This window comes from Molossus molossus, unplaced genomic scaffold, assembly GCF_014108415.1.
Source record: "Molossus molossus isolate mMolMol1 unplaced genomic scaffold, mMolMol1.p scaffold_m16_p_2, whole genome shotgun sequence".
NCBI lineage: Eukaryota > Metazoa > Chordata > Mammalia > Chiroptera > Molossidae > Molossus > Molossus molossus.
Window position 1 is genome coordinate 6,427,424 of NW_023425355.1, and position 20,159 is coordinate 6,447,582.

Here is a 20,159-nt window from a genome sequence, read left to right on the forward strand (position 1 = left end):
TGAGCAGGACTCTTTGGACAGCTCGACATTACTTTCCCTGTACTGTTCCAGACCTGGTTCACATAAAAAAAACAAAGTGTATTGAAATTGGCCCTTAGCCCTGGCCAGTGTGGCTCAGTTGGTTGGAGCGTCTTCCCGTGCCGCAAAGGGTCATGGGTTCAATTCCCGGTCAGGGCACCCAGGTTGTGGGTTCGATCCCCGGTCGGGGCACATAGAGGAGGCAACTGGTCAATGTTTCTCTCTCTCACTCTCTCTCTCTCTCTCCCTCTCTCTCTCTGTCTCTCCCTCTCTCCTGTCCTCTCTCTAAAAATCAATAAAAAGATTCCTCAGGTGAGGATTAAAAAATAAAAAAAGAAATTGGCCCTCAAAAAGGGCATTTCTACAGCATAGATAGAATGGTACTCAGTGCCTCTCAAAAGGAATTATTTTATGTTAGAAGAAAACCCAGTGCCAAAGGTTAAATGGGTATTATTGTTTGAATAGTGTATAAAGATAATTTATTCTAAAATGGAAAAGATGGGATTTAGAAGTATCCCCTGGAAACTAGCAGAGAGAGGGAAAAGGAGAGGGAGAGGGGGAGAAATAATTACTTAGAAGAAAAGTTTTGTAGACCATTCCCAAAGGCATCTGTCATTCTCCCTTCCGTACTCTGCACCTTAAGAGAGAGTGCAATGGCTGTATGTTACCTTTGAAAAGGCTCCCTGGATTGAACATGCCACTCCAGAGTCACACTTCCTCAGGTCGAAATGAACCATAACGACAACAACAAAATCACAAAATCTACAAAATCTAAGGTCTAATCAAGCGTAGACTTTCCATGAGTTAAGAAACTCAGTGGAAGAATTAAAATTGCAAAGCACCTCTAGCGAAATGTACTGCTGCTTGAAAACCACACAAAACACTGTGCAGTAACCCCTGCTGAGTGCTTTGAGGTAAATATTCTGAAGGACACCCACTTGGCCCCAGGAAGGAAGCCTGATGTCATTATCAAGGAAGCCAAGGGGGTTCCACTGCTTCTTTGTATTTGCTGTTTTATAATTACAGACAAAATGGAAAAGTCAAGAAGTATGCAGGCCTCCATATAAAGAAAATATTCTCTAATAACTTCACTAAGAACCAAGATGGATTTATGCATTCATAATTATATAGCTCCACTTATAGACTGTTGCAGATAATTCACTAACACTGACACTTTTTATACAAAATTCCTTCTGCAAGGACTTATTAAATCTAATAGGTTAAACACAACTTATTGCAATATAATGCTTGAAACTCTATACACAATAGCTGTGCACATAATAATAAAGAGGCCTTGAAAAACTGTCTTTGTCTATAAACTACTACTGCCCTTTGGAAATAAAAGCTCTCTCATGACCCCTGGGCTACTTCCCTGTGACACATAGTGCCACAAATATCATGGTGAAAGTCAGTACCAAACCTAGTTTAAGATGAGTTTTGTACATTTATTACTATACAATCAGGAAAAAAAGAGATACAATTTGTATCAACAAAAGGTCATTTCTGGTTATTTGAGGCATTGCTCCTAGCAGCTTTGGTTCATACACTTTTTATGAGAAGAGAAGAATGACAATTGTTTTTCGGAAATAAGAAATACATATTCTGCCTGAAAAAACAGTTCCTGCATTGGGAGGAGCGCACACTTTTTTTGAGTACTGCACATGAACACGTTCCAGATGAACTGCGGCTGACAAGATTAATCCTGTGCTTCCCGGGAAACTGAAGGTTGTGGATGCTGCGGTGCCACTGACGGTTTTGGTAGGAAGATGAACTCACCGGCACAAAGGCAGTAGAGTCCCTCTAAGATTGTCAAGTACCCTGATTTAGACATAGGACAGATTTAGAAGATCCGAGGAACTGGAAGTATGAAATGATGTTTGTGTGAAATAGCAAGCACTTCAGTGCAACTGTTACTTTCCATGGACCTACCTCGGTATGGATACACCTCAGTATGCTGGGGGATGGAAAAAGCAGAGGGCAGGACATGAATGTGAAGCTGTGGTTGACAGAAGAGAAACATGGGTTGAGATACAGTTTGATCCCCCAGAACAGAGACAGAAAGCCAAAAAGCAGCATGCAAGCCATTATCAAACCACCAGAAACAACCCGACTGCAGCCTCACATTCGGAGTGTTTCAGAGTAAGAAACATTTATAGGCAGTGTCACCCTTCTCATGAAGAAACAAAAGGCCAAGGCCAGGCCTTCTTAACTTTCATGGAAAAACAACCATAGAAATGAGCAAGTTCCAGCTCAAGAAATAGCGAGCTGGTCATAGTTCAAAATGCTGAACTATACAATGGATTGAAAAAGAGGGTTCATTTAGTGCAGCTTTTTAAAAAAATCAAAAACAACAAAAAATGCCTCTGCTAGAGGCACTTAGCTACAAAGGTTCCCACCCTGAGCAAGATACAAATTGTGCAAATGATGCCACTCAACCCCGAATCCTGCCTTCTTTAGCAATGCATCTAAGAATTATCTAAGGGCTAGTTTACTCTCTTGGCATGTATTTGAAATGCATAACTGAGCCAGCTACTAGAAAAGATGTAGCATCCCCTTTTGGAAGCTACCATTTTCTATCTAGAAAATCCCCTGGTTCTGTTCCCTAAAGAAATTCTGCTCCACCAACGATCAGCTTCATTGCCCAAAGAGTGGACAGCAGGAGAAAGTGGATTACATGGCTGTGCACTGTCCTCCGTTACATTTCATTCTGTGATGTTGAATACTGCATAGATCAGAAGTCCAAAGCTCATCTATTAGATGCTTCTTGAGTGCAGCTTTTGTGTTCATCATTTAGTGCCACATGAGTTTGGCCATCTCTCTGATAGTAAATTCCTTGGCCCTGGTGAAACTCTTCTGTGCTTGTCTAGCACACACCTGCTTTGCTCGAAACTTGAGTTTATCAATCAGCTACTCTGTAGAAGAAGGCTGCAGTCTGATCCCTAATTTGCTGAGGTGAAGAGACTTAAAAGCTAAGAACTGTCAATAAATGTTGACAAGTAAAAAAGTGCAAAGGAAATCGAGCTAGTTTGCTCTGGTGCCTAAGAAAGGAATGTTCAGATATTGGTATGTAATTTCACTTCCAAAATTAGTTGAAACTATGAAATCTGACATAAAATCATGAAGTCAGATTTGTGATCTATTTAACTGTAGACTAAGAACTGTGCAGAAGCTATCTTCTCATCACCACTATATAAAAAGTTATACAGAGATATGCACACATTTCAAACTACATACATACAGTCACACATGCAGTATAATTCCCAGCAATAGGTTTGAATTACAGTTCTAGAAGCTTTGATGTGATCCTATAGCTTGGTTAATAAAGATATTAAATGGTCAGAAATCCATGCAATAAAGTATGCATTTACTTTTAAATAGCTTTAAATATTCCTATCAAAAATTCTAAAAGGTTAATTCAACATGTGATCGGATCTTGGTGTTCTCTAAATTAGATATATATATCATCAATACTTAGTTTCATATAAAACGTGTAACTATGACAATGTTCATAATGGAACCCCTTGGGGTTTCTTGCACTTAGGCCTCTCCCCCTGGGTTTTGTCCTTCATTATCTGCATAGTGCAGTGCAAAAGGGCATGAGATTTGGAGTCAGAGGACTTGGGTGTGAGTCCTGACTTGGTCATTGGCTAGCGGTGTGACCTTGGCAAATCACTTAATCTCACTAAGCTTCAGTTTCCTTGTCTAGAAAAAAAGACATTAGTAAAACTTACCTCACAGGGTTGTTATGTGCTTCAATAACATTAACAGTCTGTAACTTGTAAAGCGCAACACACAATTATTAGTTACTGTTATCATAGTATTAGTGCATTAGTATTGATATTCATATTTGTATAAAGGAATGTGTCCTGTGTCACATCAACGTGCAGCCCTAAGCTTAGAAACAATCAAGGCTGCCAGCTGCTGGGCATCTGCTGTGTGGGGATTCTTCTCCATCACTGCAAGGACGATGTTGGAAGGGAAAATATTGCAGAGGTTCTTGTAGGTCTGATACTGGTGCTCTGGGATCATCTGCTCCCTGGAATCATTGCACATTCCAACCCAAGGATTCCTCCAAAGCTGCTCCATCTTTTCAGGCACGCTCCGTACCATGACTGGTTCATAGCATGGTTGCATGAGGCTGTTACTCAAGGGATAGGAGTGGTAGCCATAGGAGTCGGCTGCACAAGGCAGTGGGTCCCAGCTGGCATGTTGCTCTCGGCACAGAGGAGGTCGTCTTTGCCTCATGGGGTTGCTCTCATAGAGGCGGGAGTCAGAAATGCTGTCCATCCGAGTCATCACCAGGGCACGCCCTGGCTGGGAGGTTGCCCCAGGATGGATATTGGGAGGCATGGGGTAGTCTCCAGGACAGCTGGAGCGTGCTCCAGTTGCTGGGTGCTGGGCATGCAGAACTAAATGGGGGACTGACTGCTTGTGGGGGGCTTGCTTAGAATCCTCTGGGCCATAGCTCTGCACTCGTGTTAAGGCTTCATGGTAACCATGAGGAAAAGGCTGAAGACGGTTTTGAGATGCTGAGCGATGTAGCTTCAAACTGCCTTCAGGATGGGCATCGGCTACAGCCAAATACAGGTTGTTGTACGAGGAATAGTTGTCATTCCTGGTATGGCTCATACGGCTATCAGGACAGAGACTGGGATTCCTGGCATACATCCCCCGGTCTGCTTCAGCCATGTAGTACTCTCGATTATGCATGCTGTTCATGTTCATTTTGGAGAAGTCACTTAACATTGAATAGTAGCCGTGGTCCCCCAAGGACTCATACTTTGGGTATTGCTCAGCATAGCTAATAGCGGTCCCATGGCTGTTGGTAACCAGGATGGGGGGGTACTGCATGCTGGCCATGTGCTCCAATGAGGACTTCTGGTGAGAAAAATGAGAGGATCCTGGCACTGGGCTGCTGGCCGAACGGGTGTTGAGTGCACCCACTGCATGGCTTTTGGGAGGTGGGATTGTGGGGACACTTAGGGCAGTCACAAGTGAGGGAACAGAGCTGGCCTCAGGCTTACGGGAAATGGACAGCCAATCCTCAGGTTCCATAGCCACGGACCGGATGCTGGGGTCTGATTGGCGTTTAGGGGCCACACGCTTGACTTCTGAGGTTATCTCATTTTTGGCATTAGACAGCCCTGTGCCACATTTGGCCAGGGTACCTTCGCTCATGGTTTTCACTGTGGATAGTTTGGCACTGATGCGGAGCTCATCAGCCACCGAACGCTGGGGTTGGTTGGCCCGCTCCGGATGGTAGTATTTGCACTTGTGGCCGTAGGTGCATTTTTTGCCTGAAAAATAATGCCCTGGGGTAAGACCTCTCTCATAGTGTTTCAATTCCCTGGGTCAGAAACTATGATAACAATCTGGTCACTCAGGTTACAGTTTTATTGTGTGGGGTTAAAGCAAAAAAGGAACTTTCTGTAAAGACGAGAGACAGACAACACCAAGGAGGCATCACACACTGAGACGGGAAAGACGACAAGAAGGAAGCTGGGAGGAAACTGCACTGTGAGAGCGAGGAGCCAAGCAGCTGGACAGGCTTCGCTTTCCTCTACTTCCCAACTCTGCCTCGGCTGAGGTGCTGCAGGGCAGACGCCGGCAGGAGGCCAGTCAGAGCTACGTTTCAATGCCAGCTATGTCACTTACTAGCTGTGTGACCTTAGGAAGTGACTTCACTTCCTGAGCCTCATTTTCCTCTTCTGTGAACAGGTTTGCAATTATGCCTATATTATAGGGTCATTGTGAAGTTTAAATGAAGATAACAAACATGAAAATATAATTTAAATAAATGTTAATTGAGCTCGGCCGGTGTGGCTCAGTGGTTGAGCGTTGACCCATGCACCAAGAGGTCGCTGGTTCGATTCCCAATCAGGGCACATGCCCAGATTGTGGGCCCGATCCCCAGTGGGGGGCATGCAGGAGGCGGCCAATCGATGTTCTCTCTCATCGATGTTTCTTTCTTTTTTTTTCTTTATTGATTTTAGACAGAGAAGAAGGGAGAGGGAGAGAGATGGAAACATTGATGAGACAGAACACTGATTGGTTGCCTCCTGCATGCCCCCCACTGGGGATTGGGCCCACAACCTGGGCATGTGCCCTGCCCAGTAATGGAACCGGCGACCCCTTGATGCATGGGTCCATGCTCAACCACTGAGCAACACTGTCTTTTTTTTTTTGCATTTATCTTCAGATAGAGTGGGAGGAAGAGAGAGGGGTAGAGAGAGAAACATCGATGTGAGAGAGACACATCAACTGGTCGCCACCCACACGACCCCAATTGGGGCCGGGGACAAACTGCAACCGATGTACACGACCTTAGCGGGAACTGAACCCGGGACTCTGGTCCGCGGACCGACACTAACCACTGAGCCAAACCGGCCAGGGTTGGCCTTTTTTTTTTTTTTTTTTTTTTTTATCCTCACCTGAGGACATTTTTCCATTTTTTGTTCAGGTAGAGTGGGAGGGAGAGAGAGGAACAGAGAGAGAGGAGAGAAACATCGATGTGAAGGGACACATCGAGTGGCTGCCACCCGCACGACCAACCAGGGCCGGGGACAAACTGCAACCGAGGTACATGCCCTTAGCGGGAACCGAACCCGGGTCTCTCCAGACCGCAGGCCGACGCTCTAACCGCTGAGCCAAACCGGCCAGGGTTGGCCTTTTTAAAAAAAATTTTTTTGGTGTTTCTATCTTTCCCTCTCCCTTCCTCTCTCTTTAAAATCAATTAAAAAAAATTTTAAAAAGTACTTTGTAGCACTTCTTTAAATAAATGTTAATTGAGAACAAAAACCCAGATGTCCCATAAACAAATGATTACCTAAAAAGGCTGAACATCCAAAGTAGCCTCGGACCAGGCAGCCCATGTGGCACTGTTAGGCTCACAAACTTTGTAACAGAGGGACTTGGGTAAGATCATGAAAGTACTCTATAAAACTGTATTTTTAAAAAGTAAATGAGCCTGGCTGGTGTGACTCGGTGGTTGAGCGTTGACCCATGCACCAAGAGGTCGCCAGTTCAATTCCTGGTCAGGGCACATGCCCAGGTTGTGGGCCCGGATCCCCAGTGAGGGGCATGCAGGAGGCGGCCAGTCAATGTTCTCTCTCATCGATATTTCCATCTCTCCCCTCCTCTCTCTTCCTCTCTAAAATCAATAAAGAATAAAATTTTTTTTAAAGTAAATGAAATCAGGGTTTAGAAGCAAACTGGAAAGTACAGATCTGAGGAGAAGAGTATTTGTTAGCTGACCGAGGGTGCAATCATTTGCATGAGAGACATGTCTTTCTTGGGGGCAGAACCCAGTTTGTTATTCTCCTTTCTGCTTCTGTAGGCCTATGGGGTTCTGCGCTGGTCTGCCCCAGCAACACTGCTCGGAACAGAGGCAGCTAGAACACGTGCATCATTTTAACAAGTGACAACAAATCTTTCAAATTCTAGTTACCTTTTTTCTTTTTTTTAAATCCTCACCCAAGGACATTTTTGCATTTATCTTCAGATAGAGCGGGAGGGAGAAAGGGGGGAAGAGGGAGAGAGAAACATCGATGTGAGAGAAACACATCAACCGGTTGCCACCCACAGGACCCCAACCAGGGCCGGGGACAAACTGCAACCGAGGTACGTGCCCTTAGTGGGAACCGAACTCAGGTCTCTCTCGTCCACGGGCCGGCACTCTAACCACTGAGCCAAACCGGCCAGGGCGTAGTTACCTTTTTTGCCATGCAGTTTCTTAGATGTTTCTTTAAATACTTAAATGAGATTACGTGAAGACACAGACTTTAACTCACAGAAAGTGGACAAGCCAGAGCTACCCATTTGAAAGGGAAATCTTGAAGAGTATTCACAGAGTCCTTACGTTTCCCTTAGCACAGAACTGTTTTGCACATAGGTACTCACCATAAGGGCATGGTTGTTTCTTGTGTTCAGGAACAACAGGTCTCTTTCTTAAGAAATTTTCAAGGCTTGGTCCATGGCGTCCTAAAGGATCATCTGGAGGCATAAATCTGAAAGCAAGCAAGCAAGACGTGAATTTATTCCCTTCTGGTCCCACCACCACTTATCAGAAGTTTAGACCTTCATTACTCTGGCCTATACTATTATCACAGCCTTGTAATTGCCCTTACATTCTCGACTATTTTGTGCTGAGCCAGCAATTTTTCTCTGTCCCACTTGGCCACAGAAAAAGGAATGGTTTTTCCTGTGCATAATTTTTCCATGGACTATATGTTACAGCCATATTGGTATGCGTGCTGTTTTCCTCAACATGAAACCCATATTCACACCTTTATAGCTTTATTCATGATGTCCCCTTTACCTGTAATACCCTGCAGCCCCCTTTCCTCTGTCTGTAAACTTCATTTCAAATGTCATCTTCTCTGTGAGGCCTTTTCCTATCATTTCACATAAAGCAATTTAAAAAATTGTAACCATAGCACATATCGCAACACACTGTGGTTGTCTCTTTGTAAGGCTAAGTCTTATTTCTTATCCAGCATTTTATCCCCATGACAGCCAGTATGATGCACAGTACACAGTAAGTGTTCTGTAAATGTTTACTGACATGAAATGAAATCTATTCCTAGTGTTAACTTGGATTTGGGCTATTCAGAGTCTACAGGAAAGAAACGTACTTGTCATTCACAAAAGAATACATCAGCAATCGCTCTTCTATAAACTTCTTCCATTCTGGCTTTTCAACTTGAAGGTCTCGATAGTTATCATTAGATACAATGATGCCATCGGAATCAAAAGCCAGTTTGACTATGAACCGGTCATCGTAGCAGACAACTCTCCTGCCTTGGACCCTTCGGGATGGAGTGAAGACAAGAATCTTTTCCTTCTCCAGTTTTCGTAGGATATCTTGATCTGTCGAAATATAGATTATATGCTACAGAGTAGAAATTATCTTTGGAAATTAATGACATTATCCCCACATTACAAATAGACAAGCTGGTACTAGATAATTATTTTCCCTTAGAGAGAAAGTGGCCCCTATTCCTGGCTATAGCACAGATTTGGATTGTGACCTTAGACAAGTTGCCTTCCCCTTTGGGCCTCAGTTTTCTTTTCAATAAAACGAGGGAACTGGAGCCCTGGCTGGTGTGGATCAGTTGGTTGAAGCGTTGTCCCATAAACTGAAAGACTGCAGGATTACTTCCTGGTCAGGGCACATACCTAGATTGCAGGTTCAATCTCCAGTTGGGGTGCATACAGGAGGCAACGCATCAATGTGCCTCTCTCACATTGATGTTTCTTTCTCTGTGTCTCCCTTTCTCTCTCTAAAAAAATTTTTTTTCAATAAAAACAATCTTCGGGTGAGGATTTAAAAAAATGAAGGAACTGGATTCAATGACAGCTAAGTTTTAAACCTACCACGAAGAGTAAGAAATAACAGTGATATTCTAGAATTCTTCGTGTTTATTTTCCTCTTTGGCTGAAGAACCAGCTTTTGGCTGCTGAAGAAAACAGGGCAGTGTGTTGAGAATGTGTCTGCCACCAGGAGAGTAAGGCATCACTCCTAGGGACTTCTATTTTTGCTTTCTGCCTAGAGGAAGGCCACAGCTAAGGGAAAACATCAAGCTGCAGCATGTCGATACTGACCCTATTTCCTTTTGCCTCTTAATTGCTGAGGAAAGAAAGGCTGGGTACAAGCAGGGCCAGAATCCACTCTCAGACTGAGGCTGGGAGACTGTTCAGCCTCTGGCAGACAGCTCCATGACACAGTTCCAACAGCCATTAACTGGACTTTCTCATTTGCCACATCAGGCAACAGCTGATACTCAGAGGACTGGGGTCTATATGCTCTCAAATGTAAAGAGCTAGTTTCACATACTGTTGATAGTGAATATAGTGATCCTTCTGCCATTAGGGCTGCATATCATTTTTGTGGACCCTAGGCAGTTTTGCTTTCATGGGTTCTTCTTTCGTAAAGAAATATTAAAAAGTATACTTTACAACCGCACTGGTATAGAGACAAAATAATCTAGTTAGATACATTATTATTCATTCACTGTTATATTCACTTTTTCCTCCTGATGTTAAAAAGAAAAGAAAATTAAAACATTTCTGCCAGGCCAGAGTGGTTCAGTTGATCAAGTGTTGTCCTGTGCATCAAAAGGTTGCCAGTTCAATTCCTGGTCAGGGCACATACCTGGGTTGGGGATCCAGGTCTCCAGTTGAGGAATTTCTAGAAGGTGACCCATGGATGTTTCTCTTTCACATTGATGTTTCTCTCTCTCTCTGTCTCTCTCTCTCTAAGCATGTCCTCAGGTGAGGATTAAAAAATAATAATTTAAAATAATTTAAAACATTTCTGTGACACCCTAAAAGTATGGTGGGCCCTGGACCCTGGGGCTACCATGTCTCAGGATAAGTTGGCTCGGACTGCCTTGGGCTTCTCTCTCTATATTCTACCCCCTGATTTCAAATGTCACAGTCACTTCTCTGGCATAGGATGAGATTCCTTTTCTATCAAGTTTTTTAGTCTTTTGGAAAACAGTCACGTTCACAACTAGATTTATCCTCCTTTAATCTGAAGTCTATGGTAAAATAGAAAAGCACACTTTTTTTTCCAACTGTGTGGATTCTTTGCTGAACTGAAGTTGTCTCCATTTCACTGTTGTATGCCATAACAGAATGATGGTTTTATTTGGTAAAATATGCTTAAAAGACACTTAGTTGAACACATTTTAAGTATACTTAATAAACTTATAAAAACAATTATCTAAATCGGGACCATTAACATCTTCCCAAACCATCTTGCTAGCCTTGCTCTAGATGAGAATAGTCTTATTTAATACCGTACCTGTAATTGGTGCATCAGGTCGGGATTGCTCTTTTCTCCATGCAGGCACAAATACAGTAACATCTTTATGGCCTTTATCTAGAAACCAGTCCACAGCAAGTTGTATTCCTCTGCAGGAGAACTCTTCTTTATTCCCATGGCTTTAGAAAGACAAAAGTGAGAGGAGAGGACTGATAACAGGTTGCAAAGAAACTATAAACAGGCTTTTTCTTAGTAGCAATGATAGGGGGGAGGGCACGTCATAGGAACAGGACCACCGTTGTTTAGTGATCATTCACTTGACTCACTGTAGATAAGAAGTTTTCTTACAGACCCTGGGAAACTGGAGGACGTGCTGCAAGAAGACAAACAGGGCTGTAAAAAGATAAGATGCCTTGAAGGCTGGATGGTCCATTGCTCAGAAAAGAAAATACATTTTGAGAACAGGCCAAGGACAGGACACACTTTGACGTGGTTGCTGTGCCTGGACCCTGACCCCCTCTGGGAGTTTGCCTCAGGAATGCTGACCATTCTCTGGTCCCAGGAACGGGTGGAGCTGTTTCAACATCATAGAAAATTAACTACCTTGTTATCGGACTTCAAGATCCTGAAGGAGACACACAGACCACAGGCCCTGCAGCCCTCCCCCTGCCCCTTCCCCTCTTGCACGCAGCCCCTTCTTACTTATCTCTATATAACCAGCCAACTACTAGGACGAGTTAGAGCAGAAGTGAGGATGACTGACTGATTTCCCGATACTGCTGGCATTAGTGGAATAAATGTTCATATATGATTCAACCCTGTCTCTGCTTAATTTGGCTAAAGGAGTGACAGGCGGCCTCGGACCCATTGTGTCCAGTTTCAGCAAGATATTAACAAACATTTTCTTTCTTGATAATGCCAAAAATGTATTTTTAAAAAGAGCAACTCAAATTATGTTTTATTCCATCATTACAAATATTACCGTTATTATACCTCTATTCAAGGTCACAGATGGTTAAAAACAATTCCCAAATTATAGTTATAGGTTATTTCCTATCACTACTTCAATTTTTTCTCTTCTGTTTCAGTTTCTATTTTCACCTTCTTTTCAAAGACTTGGATATTCTTAACAGATGAAAAAGAAGAGATGTCACCAGAGGTTCAGATAAAGTTTATATGGAGGATTAGTTAGAGATGAGTCTTAAGTACATATATTAAACTTAAAAAACAACACTGACAGTGAAAAAGACACATACATAAACACTGATGGAAAACAGTTATCACATTTAATTAAATATAATACGTTAATAAAAATCACATTATTGCAAATTTTAAGATTTGAGAAATGCTTTAATATAATAAAAGAGAAAAGAAAGGATACAGATTAGTATATATAATGTAATCCCAACTTTGTAGAAAACAGTCTATGAATAAGCCTAGAAAATACTAGAACATAGATGCATCGAAATATTAATAAAAATTGTTATTCTGTGTGAGAGGGTTCTAAGTGATTTATTTTCTTTCTCTAATTCCAAAATTCCTTCAAAAATTAAGTATTCCTTTTAAAATTAGGTCATGATGTAAAAAGAGAAGACGTATCACAATTACTTATAGGAACAAACACTGTAATTCATTTGATCGGAAATTGGAAGAGGGAAAATTAGCAGACGAATTGGAAAAAGATATATTTATTCTCATCTTAAAAACTCAAAAATGGTGTATTAATTTGCCTGTGAAAATTCTGATCTCTTAGCATGGAATCTGGTGCTTTGATATATACATAAACCATAATAAATTACAGTAAATTTAAACAGCTTGGATGGTAAAACAAGTTGGCTTCCATGTAGCAATTCCATTGCAATAACTGGATATCACCTGTCAAACGAGACTGCTCAGAAGAAAAGAACCATTTTGCTACAAGTCTAATTAAGACAATGTGATTGGGGTTCTCTCTTTAGATTCCTCACTTCCTCACTGATAATCACTCAACTACAAGATAAATTAGCTCTAATTATATTGTTCCCATTGGGTGAATTCACACATAATCTCAGGGGCCCCATTAATACATGCACTTCAAGACTTCCCACAGTCTTATCACTCTTGAGGCACATGACAAAAATTTATTAAATGCCCTTGTTAACGTTTCCAAACATGTTAATCCTGTTTAAAACTCTCCAGTGAGTACCATAAAGCAATTATACTGCTGTACTAAAAGTCAAAGCACTTAAAGTGAAAAAAAAGAAAAAGAAAACATATTCAAATGTCAATACACTCCAAGGTAGCCTTAGAGACAGCTACCACTGATTGCTTCCAAAAAGTTGAACTGTGGGTAAATTGGGCAAGACCATGGCTCTTAAAGTGTTAATATTGGATCAACCCAGCATGAAACTGGCTTGTAGGGAAAATGTCCAGCTGTGATTTTTCCCACTGCTGTAATAATGGTAAGTGTAAGAATAACATGAATTCCGAAAAATCATTAGAATTTCCGTTAGAGGAGAAATTTGGAGAAATGGGATGGGATTTAATTTCACTTGTCTCTGCGGTGCTATAAAGTATGTAGTCTCAAAAACAGTGTAAAACTAAGAATAAATACAAGAGTAACACTTGCTATTGGGTACTTCAACTTTATATTTTATATTACCAAATTATTTGTTTAAAATTATTTTTTATCATTATAAAAGCAATATAGCCCTGGCCAGTTTGGCTCAGCGGTTAGAGCGTCGGCCTGCGGTCCTGAGAGGCCCGGGTTCGGTTCCCGCTAAGGGCGTGTACCTCGGTTGCAGTTTGGCCCCGGCCCTGGTCGGTTGTGCGGGTGGCAGCCACTCGATGTGTTCCTTTCACATCGATGTTTCTCTCTCTCTCTCTTCCTCTCTCTCCCTCCCACTCTACCTGAACAAAAAATGGAAAAATGTCCTCTGGTGAGGATGAAAAAAAAAAGAACTTAAAAGCAATATATACTTATGGTAGAAAATGTGTAAAATACATAAACTATTAAAAAAATCCTGCAGAATCTGTTTTACAACCACCTAGAGATAAGAACTTCTCTCTCTCTCTCTCTCTCTCTCTCTCTCTCTCTCTATATATATATATATATATAATCCTCACCCAAGGACATTCTTGCATGTATCTTCAGATAGAGCAGGACGAGAGAGAGAAAAATCAATGTCAGAGAGACACATGGACTGGTTGCCACCCACACGACCCCAACTGGGGTGTAAAATGCAATCTAAAAGCCGGGGACAAACTGCAACCGAGGTACGTGCCCTTAGTGGGAACTGAACCCGGTTCTCTCTGGTCTGCGGGCTGATGCTCTAACCGCTGAGCCAAACCGGCCAGGGTAGAACTTCTCAATATTTTGATGCATCTGTATTCTGATATCAATTTTTTAGCATATTGAGCAGTATCGTGTTAAGGAAAATGTAAAATATCTATAGCATTCCATTGAAAACATATTAAAACCATGCCATTGGGACATTCCTTGAAGTGCATCAAATGCCCAAAAGGAATCAGCATTCATTTTCCACATTTATCAAGGTGGTAATGAAATCCTACATAAGGGCTCAGTATGCAAAGTGTAGTGCTCAATAAATGTTTAAGGAATGAATAAATAAAAAGATTGAAATAAAGTAATGTTTGCCAAGATGACTTGTTTTAGCCTAAACCCACACACACAAAAAAGTCTTTTGGGGATTAAAAATAGCTAGGACCTAAAAGCCTGTCTAAAATGCAGTCTAAAAGCCTAGGACCTGCAAGTCACAGAGTGTCTTGGTGACATCACAGCTCACTTTGTCCTTTAAACCAGCGTACTTGTACACATACCATGATTCAGACTCCAAACCAAATTCTACCTAGCTGATGGGTCACTGGCCTCTCCCTCTGAGCTTTTTAAAAAATAGGGTTAGCCCGGCCAGTGTGACTCAGTGGTTGAACGTCGACCCATGCACCAAGAGGTCACCAGTTCGATTCCCAGTCAGGGCACATTTCCCTGAAATGGATTTTTCCTCCCAAAAGAGACAGCTTACAGAATGAACGCATCATTTAGTATCGCAGCATATATCAGTGTGTAAATCACAGGTACACCACTACTGCAAATATTAAACATATGCTGTCAATGACAAACGAAGCATTATAATGTCAATGCAGGCTTATCCAACATGCTAATGAAGAACAGATGTTATTATTTAGTTTGTCTAAGAAGTACCAATCCTGACAAAGTTACAGCTAACCAATGGGGAAAACAAACCAAATTTAGATGAATGGCACTAACAAATTTATAAACTGACTATGGTGCTGAACTTTGAGCATGTAAAATGTGATTGCAGAATAAATGGGACTCATCAGTAACTTACCCAATCAAACAGGGGAAGAGATGCTAACAAGGACAAAACAAAAGCATGCATTCCACTATTAGACTCATATGCACTATTCTAATATACTCCTAAAAATAAGGTCAGCATTTTTGCATTATTTAAATTGTGAGATATCTTTAATTTAGTAAAGATACTAAATTTGTCAATTTTTACAAAAGACAAAAGTTAATCTTCCTATTGGTATGACAGTTTGCTACTGGCACAGACTAAGTATGTTAAAATTACCTTGGTAATTAATTCTCCATTATTCCTTTCAAAGCAAAAGAACCATATGGTATCCTTCATAACTATGAATCCTTCAATAAAAATCCAAAGACAAGGAAGATTGTATTTCACCATGAACTTAAAGTCCTCAAAGAAGTCCTAGGTTCTTCTCATCCCCACCTCCAAAACATAAAACCCTAAGTCCAGTCTAAGGTGTTTAGGGTTGTCTGATCTGATAAGAGATTGAATGTAGCAGATGCCATACTGCTTCCTCTCAAGAATCACTCTAGTTTATGCCCATTAGGAGGGGAGCAGTTACCTTTGGTCCTTAGGAAAACAAAAAACCACCCTCTGCTTTCCACTGGCCCAGTGCATCATTATTGTTTTGTGTACAGATGTTTTAACTTCTGTTACTATGCTTCTAGTTTCCTCTCATTAAAAGAGAGGAGATGTCTAGCCTGCTTTACCCACCTTGCAATGATGCTGTCATGAGTGAAAAGTTTTGAAAAAGGAATTCTGTAAATGTATTATCTATTCCTAGGAGGAATGCCAAGTATTCTTTTTTTTTTTTTTTTATCCTCACGTGAGGATATTTTTCCATTGATTTTCAGATAGACCGGGAGAGAGGAAAGGAGGGAGGGAGGGAGGGAGGGAGGGAGAGAGAGAGAGAGAGAGAGAGAGAGAGAGAGAGAGAGAGAGAGAGAAAGAGAGAGACAGAGAGAGAGAGAGACAGAGAGAGAGAGAGAGACAGAGAGAGAAATATGGATGTGAGAGAGACACATTGATTGGTTGCCTCCCACACGAGAGAGAGAGAGAAATATGGATGTGAGAGAGACACATTGATTGGTTGCCTCCCACACGACCTTGACCAGGGTTGGGGATTAAATTTGCAACCTAGGTACATGCCCTTGACTGGAATAGAACTAGCGACCCTTTAGTCTAAGGGCCTAACCACTGAATACTAACCAAGTATTCTTAATAACACAAATTGCCACATAGTGTTGCACGATATTGTCAAAGGGGCATTGGAGTCAGATTCAGGTTTTGACAAAAGTTTTGTCAATTATATTATTACTTGTGCAACCTTGGGCAGTTACTCAACCTCTCTGAACCTGAATCTCCTTACCTACAAAAATGAACTGAATTAGTCCATTCATACAGGGTTTTTAGTGAGGATTGGATTACAAATACAAAAGGACCTGCTAAAAATGTATATTTATAAATGTTAGTTTAATTTCATTAACTGGAAGCCAGAGACTTAAGTTCAAGTGCTTACTTTGCTACTTACTAGCTATAGCAAGACTTCAAGGAAGTCACTTAATTTTGCTGAGCTCTAGTTTTGTCATCTGTAAAATACAGTTGCTGTGGCCCAGCTGGTGTGGTTCAGTGGTTGAGCGTCGACCCATGCACTAGGAGGTCACTGGTTCCATTCCCGGTCAGGGCACATGCCCAGGTTGTGGGCCAAATTCCCAGTGAGGGGCATGTAGGATGTGGCCAATCGATGTTCTCTCTCATCACTGTTTCCATCTCTCTCTCTCCCTCTTCCTTCCTAATATCAATAAAGATAAATAAATAAATTTGCTGTGAGGATTACATAGAATTATATATTAAAGTGTACCTCCAGATACTCTGCTAAGCAACTCATGAATATAGCAATGATATGGTTTGTAAGACTTACCCCTATTCCTGCTCCCTCATATCTCTGTGGGAGCATCCAATACTGTGCTATGTGCTGTGGGGAAAACAAGGGAGGCATAAAACAAGGTCCCTGCCCTCAAAAATAATAGGATAGTCAAATAAAAATTTTGTTCTGATCGTGTACAGTCTAAGAATCCCAGTGAGCTCATCAAGCAATGGTGGACTCAATAGAAAGTTGGCTCCTGATCACTGGGAATGTTGAAGCCAAACTTGGACGACAACTCATTTGAGAAACAGAAGGAATTTCTAGGGCTGTCTGATGTGAAATTAAAATAAATTATATGAGAGAATATGGAATAAAGTATGAAGGCACTCTTGGTTCTGTATTACTTTCCTATTGCTGATGTTAACATTCAGTGGCTTAAAATCACAGCGATTTACTCTCTTGTAGTTCAGGAAGTCAGAAGTCTAAAATAAAAGTGTTGACAATGCTGTATTCTCTTTTCTTCTTTTTTTCTTTATTGATTTTAGAGAGAGAGGTAGAAAGAGAGAGAGAGAAATAGAAACATCAATGAGAGAGAACATCGATTGGCCGCCTTCTGCACACCCCCTACAGGGGGATGGGGCCCACAACCTGGGCATGTGCCCTGTCCGGGAATTGAACCAGCGACCTCCAGGTGCATGGGTGGATGCTCAACCCCTGAGCCACAGTGGCTGGGCAGGCTGTATTCTTTCTGCAGACTTCGTTTCTTGCCCTTTTCAGCTTCTGGAGGCTGCCCACATTTCTTGGCTTATGGCTCATTTTTTACATCACTCTTAAACTCTTCTTTCTGTCATCACGTTTCCTACTATTCATTCTAATCTTGCTACCTCCCTCACTCTTCTAAGGACCGTTGTGATTATACTGAGCCCACCTTGATAATCTAGGATAATCTCCCTCACCTCAAGATCCTTACCTCAATCATATCTGCAAAGTCCCTTTTACCATGTAAAATAACATATTTACAGATTCCAGGGATTAGAATGTAGACACATTTAGGGAGACAGTATTCAGCCTACCCTAAGTACTGCAGCTCAGAGATAATCACTGAGACCAGAAAAATCAGAATGTTGTTTGTGGAGGTGGTATAACATGAAGGGTATGAAGATAAGGAGGAGGTCACCCCTAGGTTGGGAAATTACATGAACACAAGTAGTGGGCATAAAAGCAGCATAATTTACAAGGAGATTGTTTTGTTTTTGTTTTTTTTGCATTTATCTTCAGATAGAGAGGGAAGGAGGGGGGAAGAGAGAGAGAGAAACATCGATGCGAGAGAGACACATCGACTGGTTGCCACCTACACGACCCCAACTGGGGCCGGGGACAAACAGCAACCGAGGTACGTGCCCTTAGCAGGAACTGAACCTGGGACTCTCTGGTCCACACGCTGATGCTCCAACTGCTGAGCCAAACTGGCCAGGGCAACAAGTTCCTGCTAAGAGACTGATGTAAATGCAATAAGTGTGAGAGATATAATCAAATGGGAGAAAGAAAAGGTTGTATCACAAAGCCAGGCAGAGGGATCCAAATTTGGTAGCAATGGCAATTGGGAGTTACTGTAAGTTCCCAAGTACGCCTTCAAGTCATATTATAAAAGCAACATTCTAGGCTGATTCCGAAGACTCTGTCACAGGGGTGTTCAGTATCAGACGCCGGCCAGCTAATAAACGGCTCTTATTTGGGAAAAAATAAAATAAATAAAAAAAATAAAATAAAAGCAACATTCTCAGAATAACTGGTCTAGCCAAGTATAGGTGCAAGAGGGGGCTCCAAGGAAACCAAAGGCTAAATGGGTATGTCTTCTCTGAAGCATCACTGATGTCTTGGCTTCTTTTAGAACACCTGAAAACAAATTGGCAACAATTTCAAAGGATAGAGAGAGAAGGCCAGGGCAGAATCATTTTAGCCTCTGTCCACCTAGAGGAGCACAAGCTACAGACAACAACCAAGGGCCTCTCACAGTCCTTGGGAATTTCTATGAGCTCAGGGCACTTTTAAAGATAGAGAAAATATACCAGTCTTACCTCATTGCCACATTACTTCCATCGATGACAACTGGCCTCAAATTGTCACTGCTGTCTATTTCATCTTCAAGAGACTGTTCAGGACTTGCCATCTCTCTGGAGCTGGGCCCCCGAGGCACTAACAGACTCAAGTTGACCTGCCCTTCCGAATCACCTTTGTTCCCCAGTCTGACAAGCTCTGCCAATACATCATTAATAAGTGATTCTGGGCCCAGCTTGTTCAGCACTGATTGAATCTGTTCCTCTGCATAGCCCAGCTTTAGAGCAAAATCCATCTTGGCTTGGTATTCTTTTCCCAAGTCAGGCTTCCCATCCTGCAGAATGCTGCTCTGGGAGAAGCTTGGACGATCTAGGCAGGGTGATCTACAGAGCTGGCGGTGTGGCTTGGAGGGAATCTCCTTTTTCTTCAACTGAACAGCTCTAGGCTGGCAGCTATTGTCATTGTTGTTGCCACTCTTAAGGCTTATCTGTTCAGGGTCACTCTCTGAGCTCATCCACTCTTCACAATCAGCACTGCCCTGCTTCGTGCTGTCTTGGTTAGGCTGCTGCTTCTCTTCTTTGGAGGCACTCTTCTTCATCTTTGGTGTCTCCACTGCAGCCGTGGCCGTCATCCCGTTCAGTGGGTCTGAGATCTAATCAACTCTTTTTATTTTTAGCCTGCTTGCAATCCAGGTGCAGTAGCATTTCTTTGTGGTACACCGTGGTGGTAGTGGTGATGCAAAAGTTTGTCTGTTTGGTTTGGTATGTTCAGATGTTACCAGTCCCTAAAAATGAACACACATACCACAATCCTATTTAGTAAAATTCTGGAAAAGCATTTTAGAATAGAGCGATTTCTTCCTAAGAAACTACAGGTTGTCTGACATTGCATTTTTCTACTTAAAATGGCTGGACTAACCCGGCATCAAAAATATAGAGTTTTTAATTTTCTAATAATTCTAGACATAAGTCTTTCAGTGGTGGCACTAATGTTATAATTTCCCAACACACACGCACATCACAGCTAAAGTTAACTGCTTATGACAACTTTGAGAAACAGAAACATGGCATTTCAACAGACTGCAAAAATACAGATATTGTTCTAAGAACTCTCTCCC

The 20,159-nt window shown here is 41.9% G+C and overlaps 1 protein-coding gene across 1 annotated transcript; it reads right to left on the reverse strand.

The window, feature by feature from the left end:
* Positions 1–3,894: 3,894 nt before the first annotated feature.
* Positions 3,895–19,673, reverse strand: ZC3H12B (zinc finger CCCH-type containing 12B). The gene is made up of 5 exons (XM_036271372.1): positions 19,063–19,673; positions 10,826–10,965; positions 8,652–8,886; positions 7,918–8,024; positions 3,895–5,315 (listed from the first exon to the last, which is right to left on the reverse strand). The coding sequence occupies exons 1-5, from the start codon at positions 19,671–19,673 to the stop codon at positions 3,895–3,897; spliced, it is 2,514 nt and encodes an 837-aa protein (XP_036127265.1).
* Positions 19,674–20,159: the final 486 nt, after the last annotated feature.

Coding starts and splice junctions, on each gene's coding strand:
- ZC3H12B (XM_036271372.1), bottom strand. CDS start 19,673: ATGACGGCCACGGCTGCAGTGGAGACACCAAAGATGAAGAAGAGTGCC. Junction 10,966..19,062: donor GGAAGTAATGTGGCAATGAG/GTAAGACTGGTA, acceptor GTCTTTCTAAAG/CCATGGGAATAAAGAAGAGT. Junction 5,316..7,917: donor GAAACAACCATGCCCTTATG/GTGAGTACCTAT, acceptor ATTATTTTTCAG/GCAAAAAATGCACCTACGGC.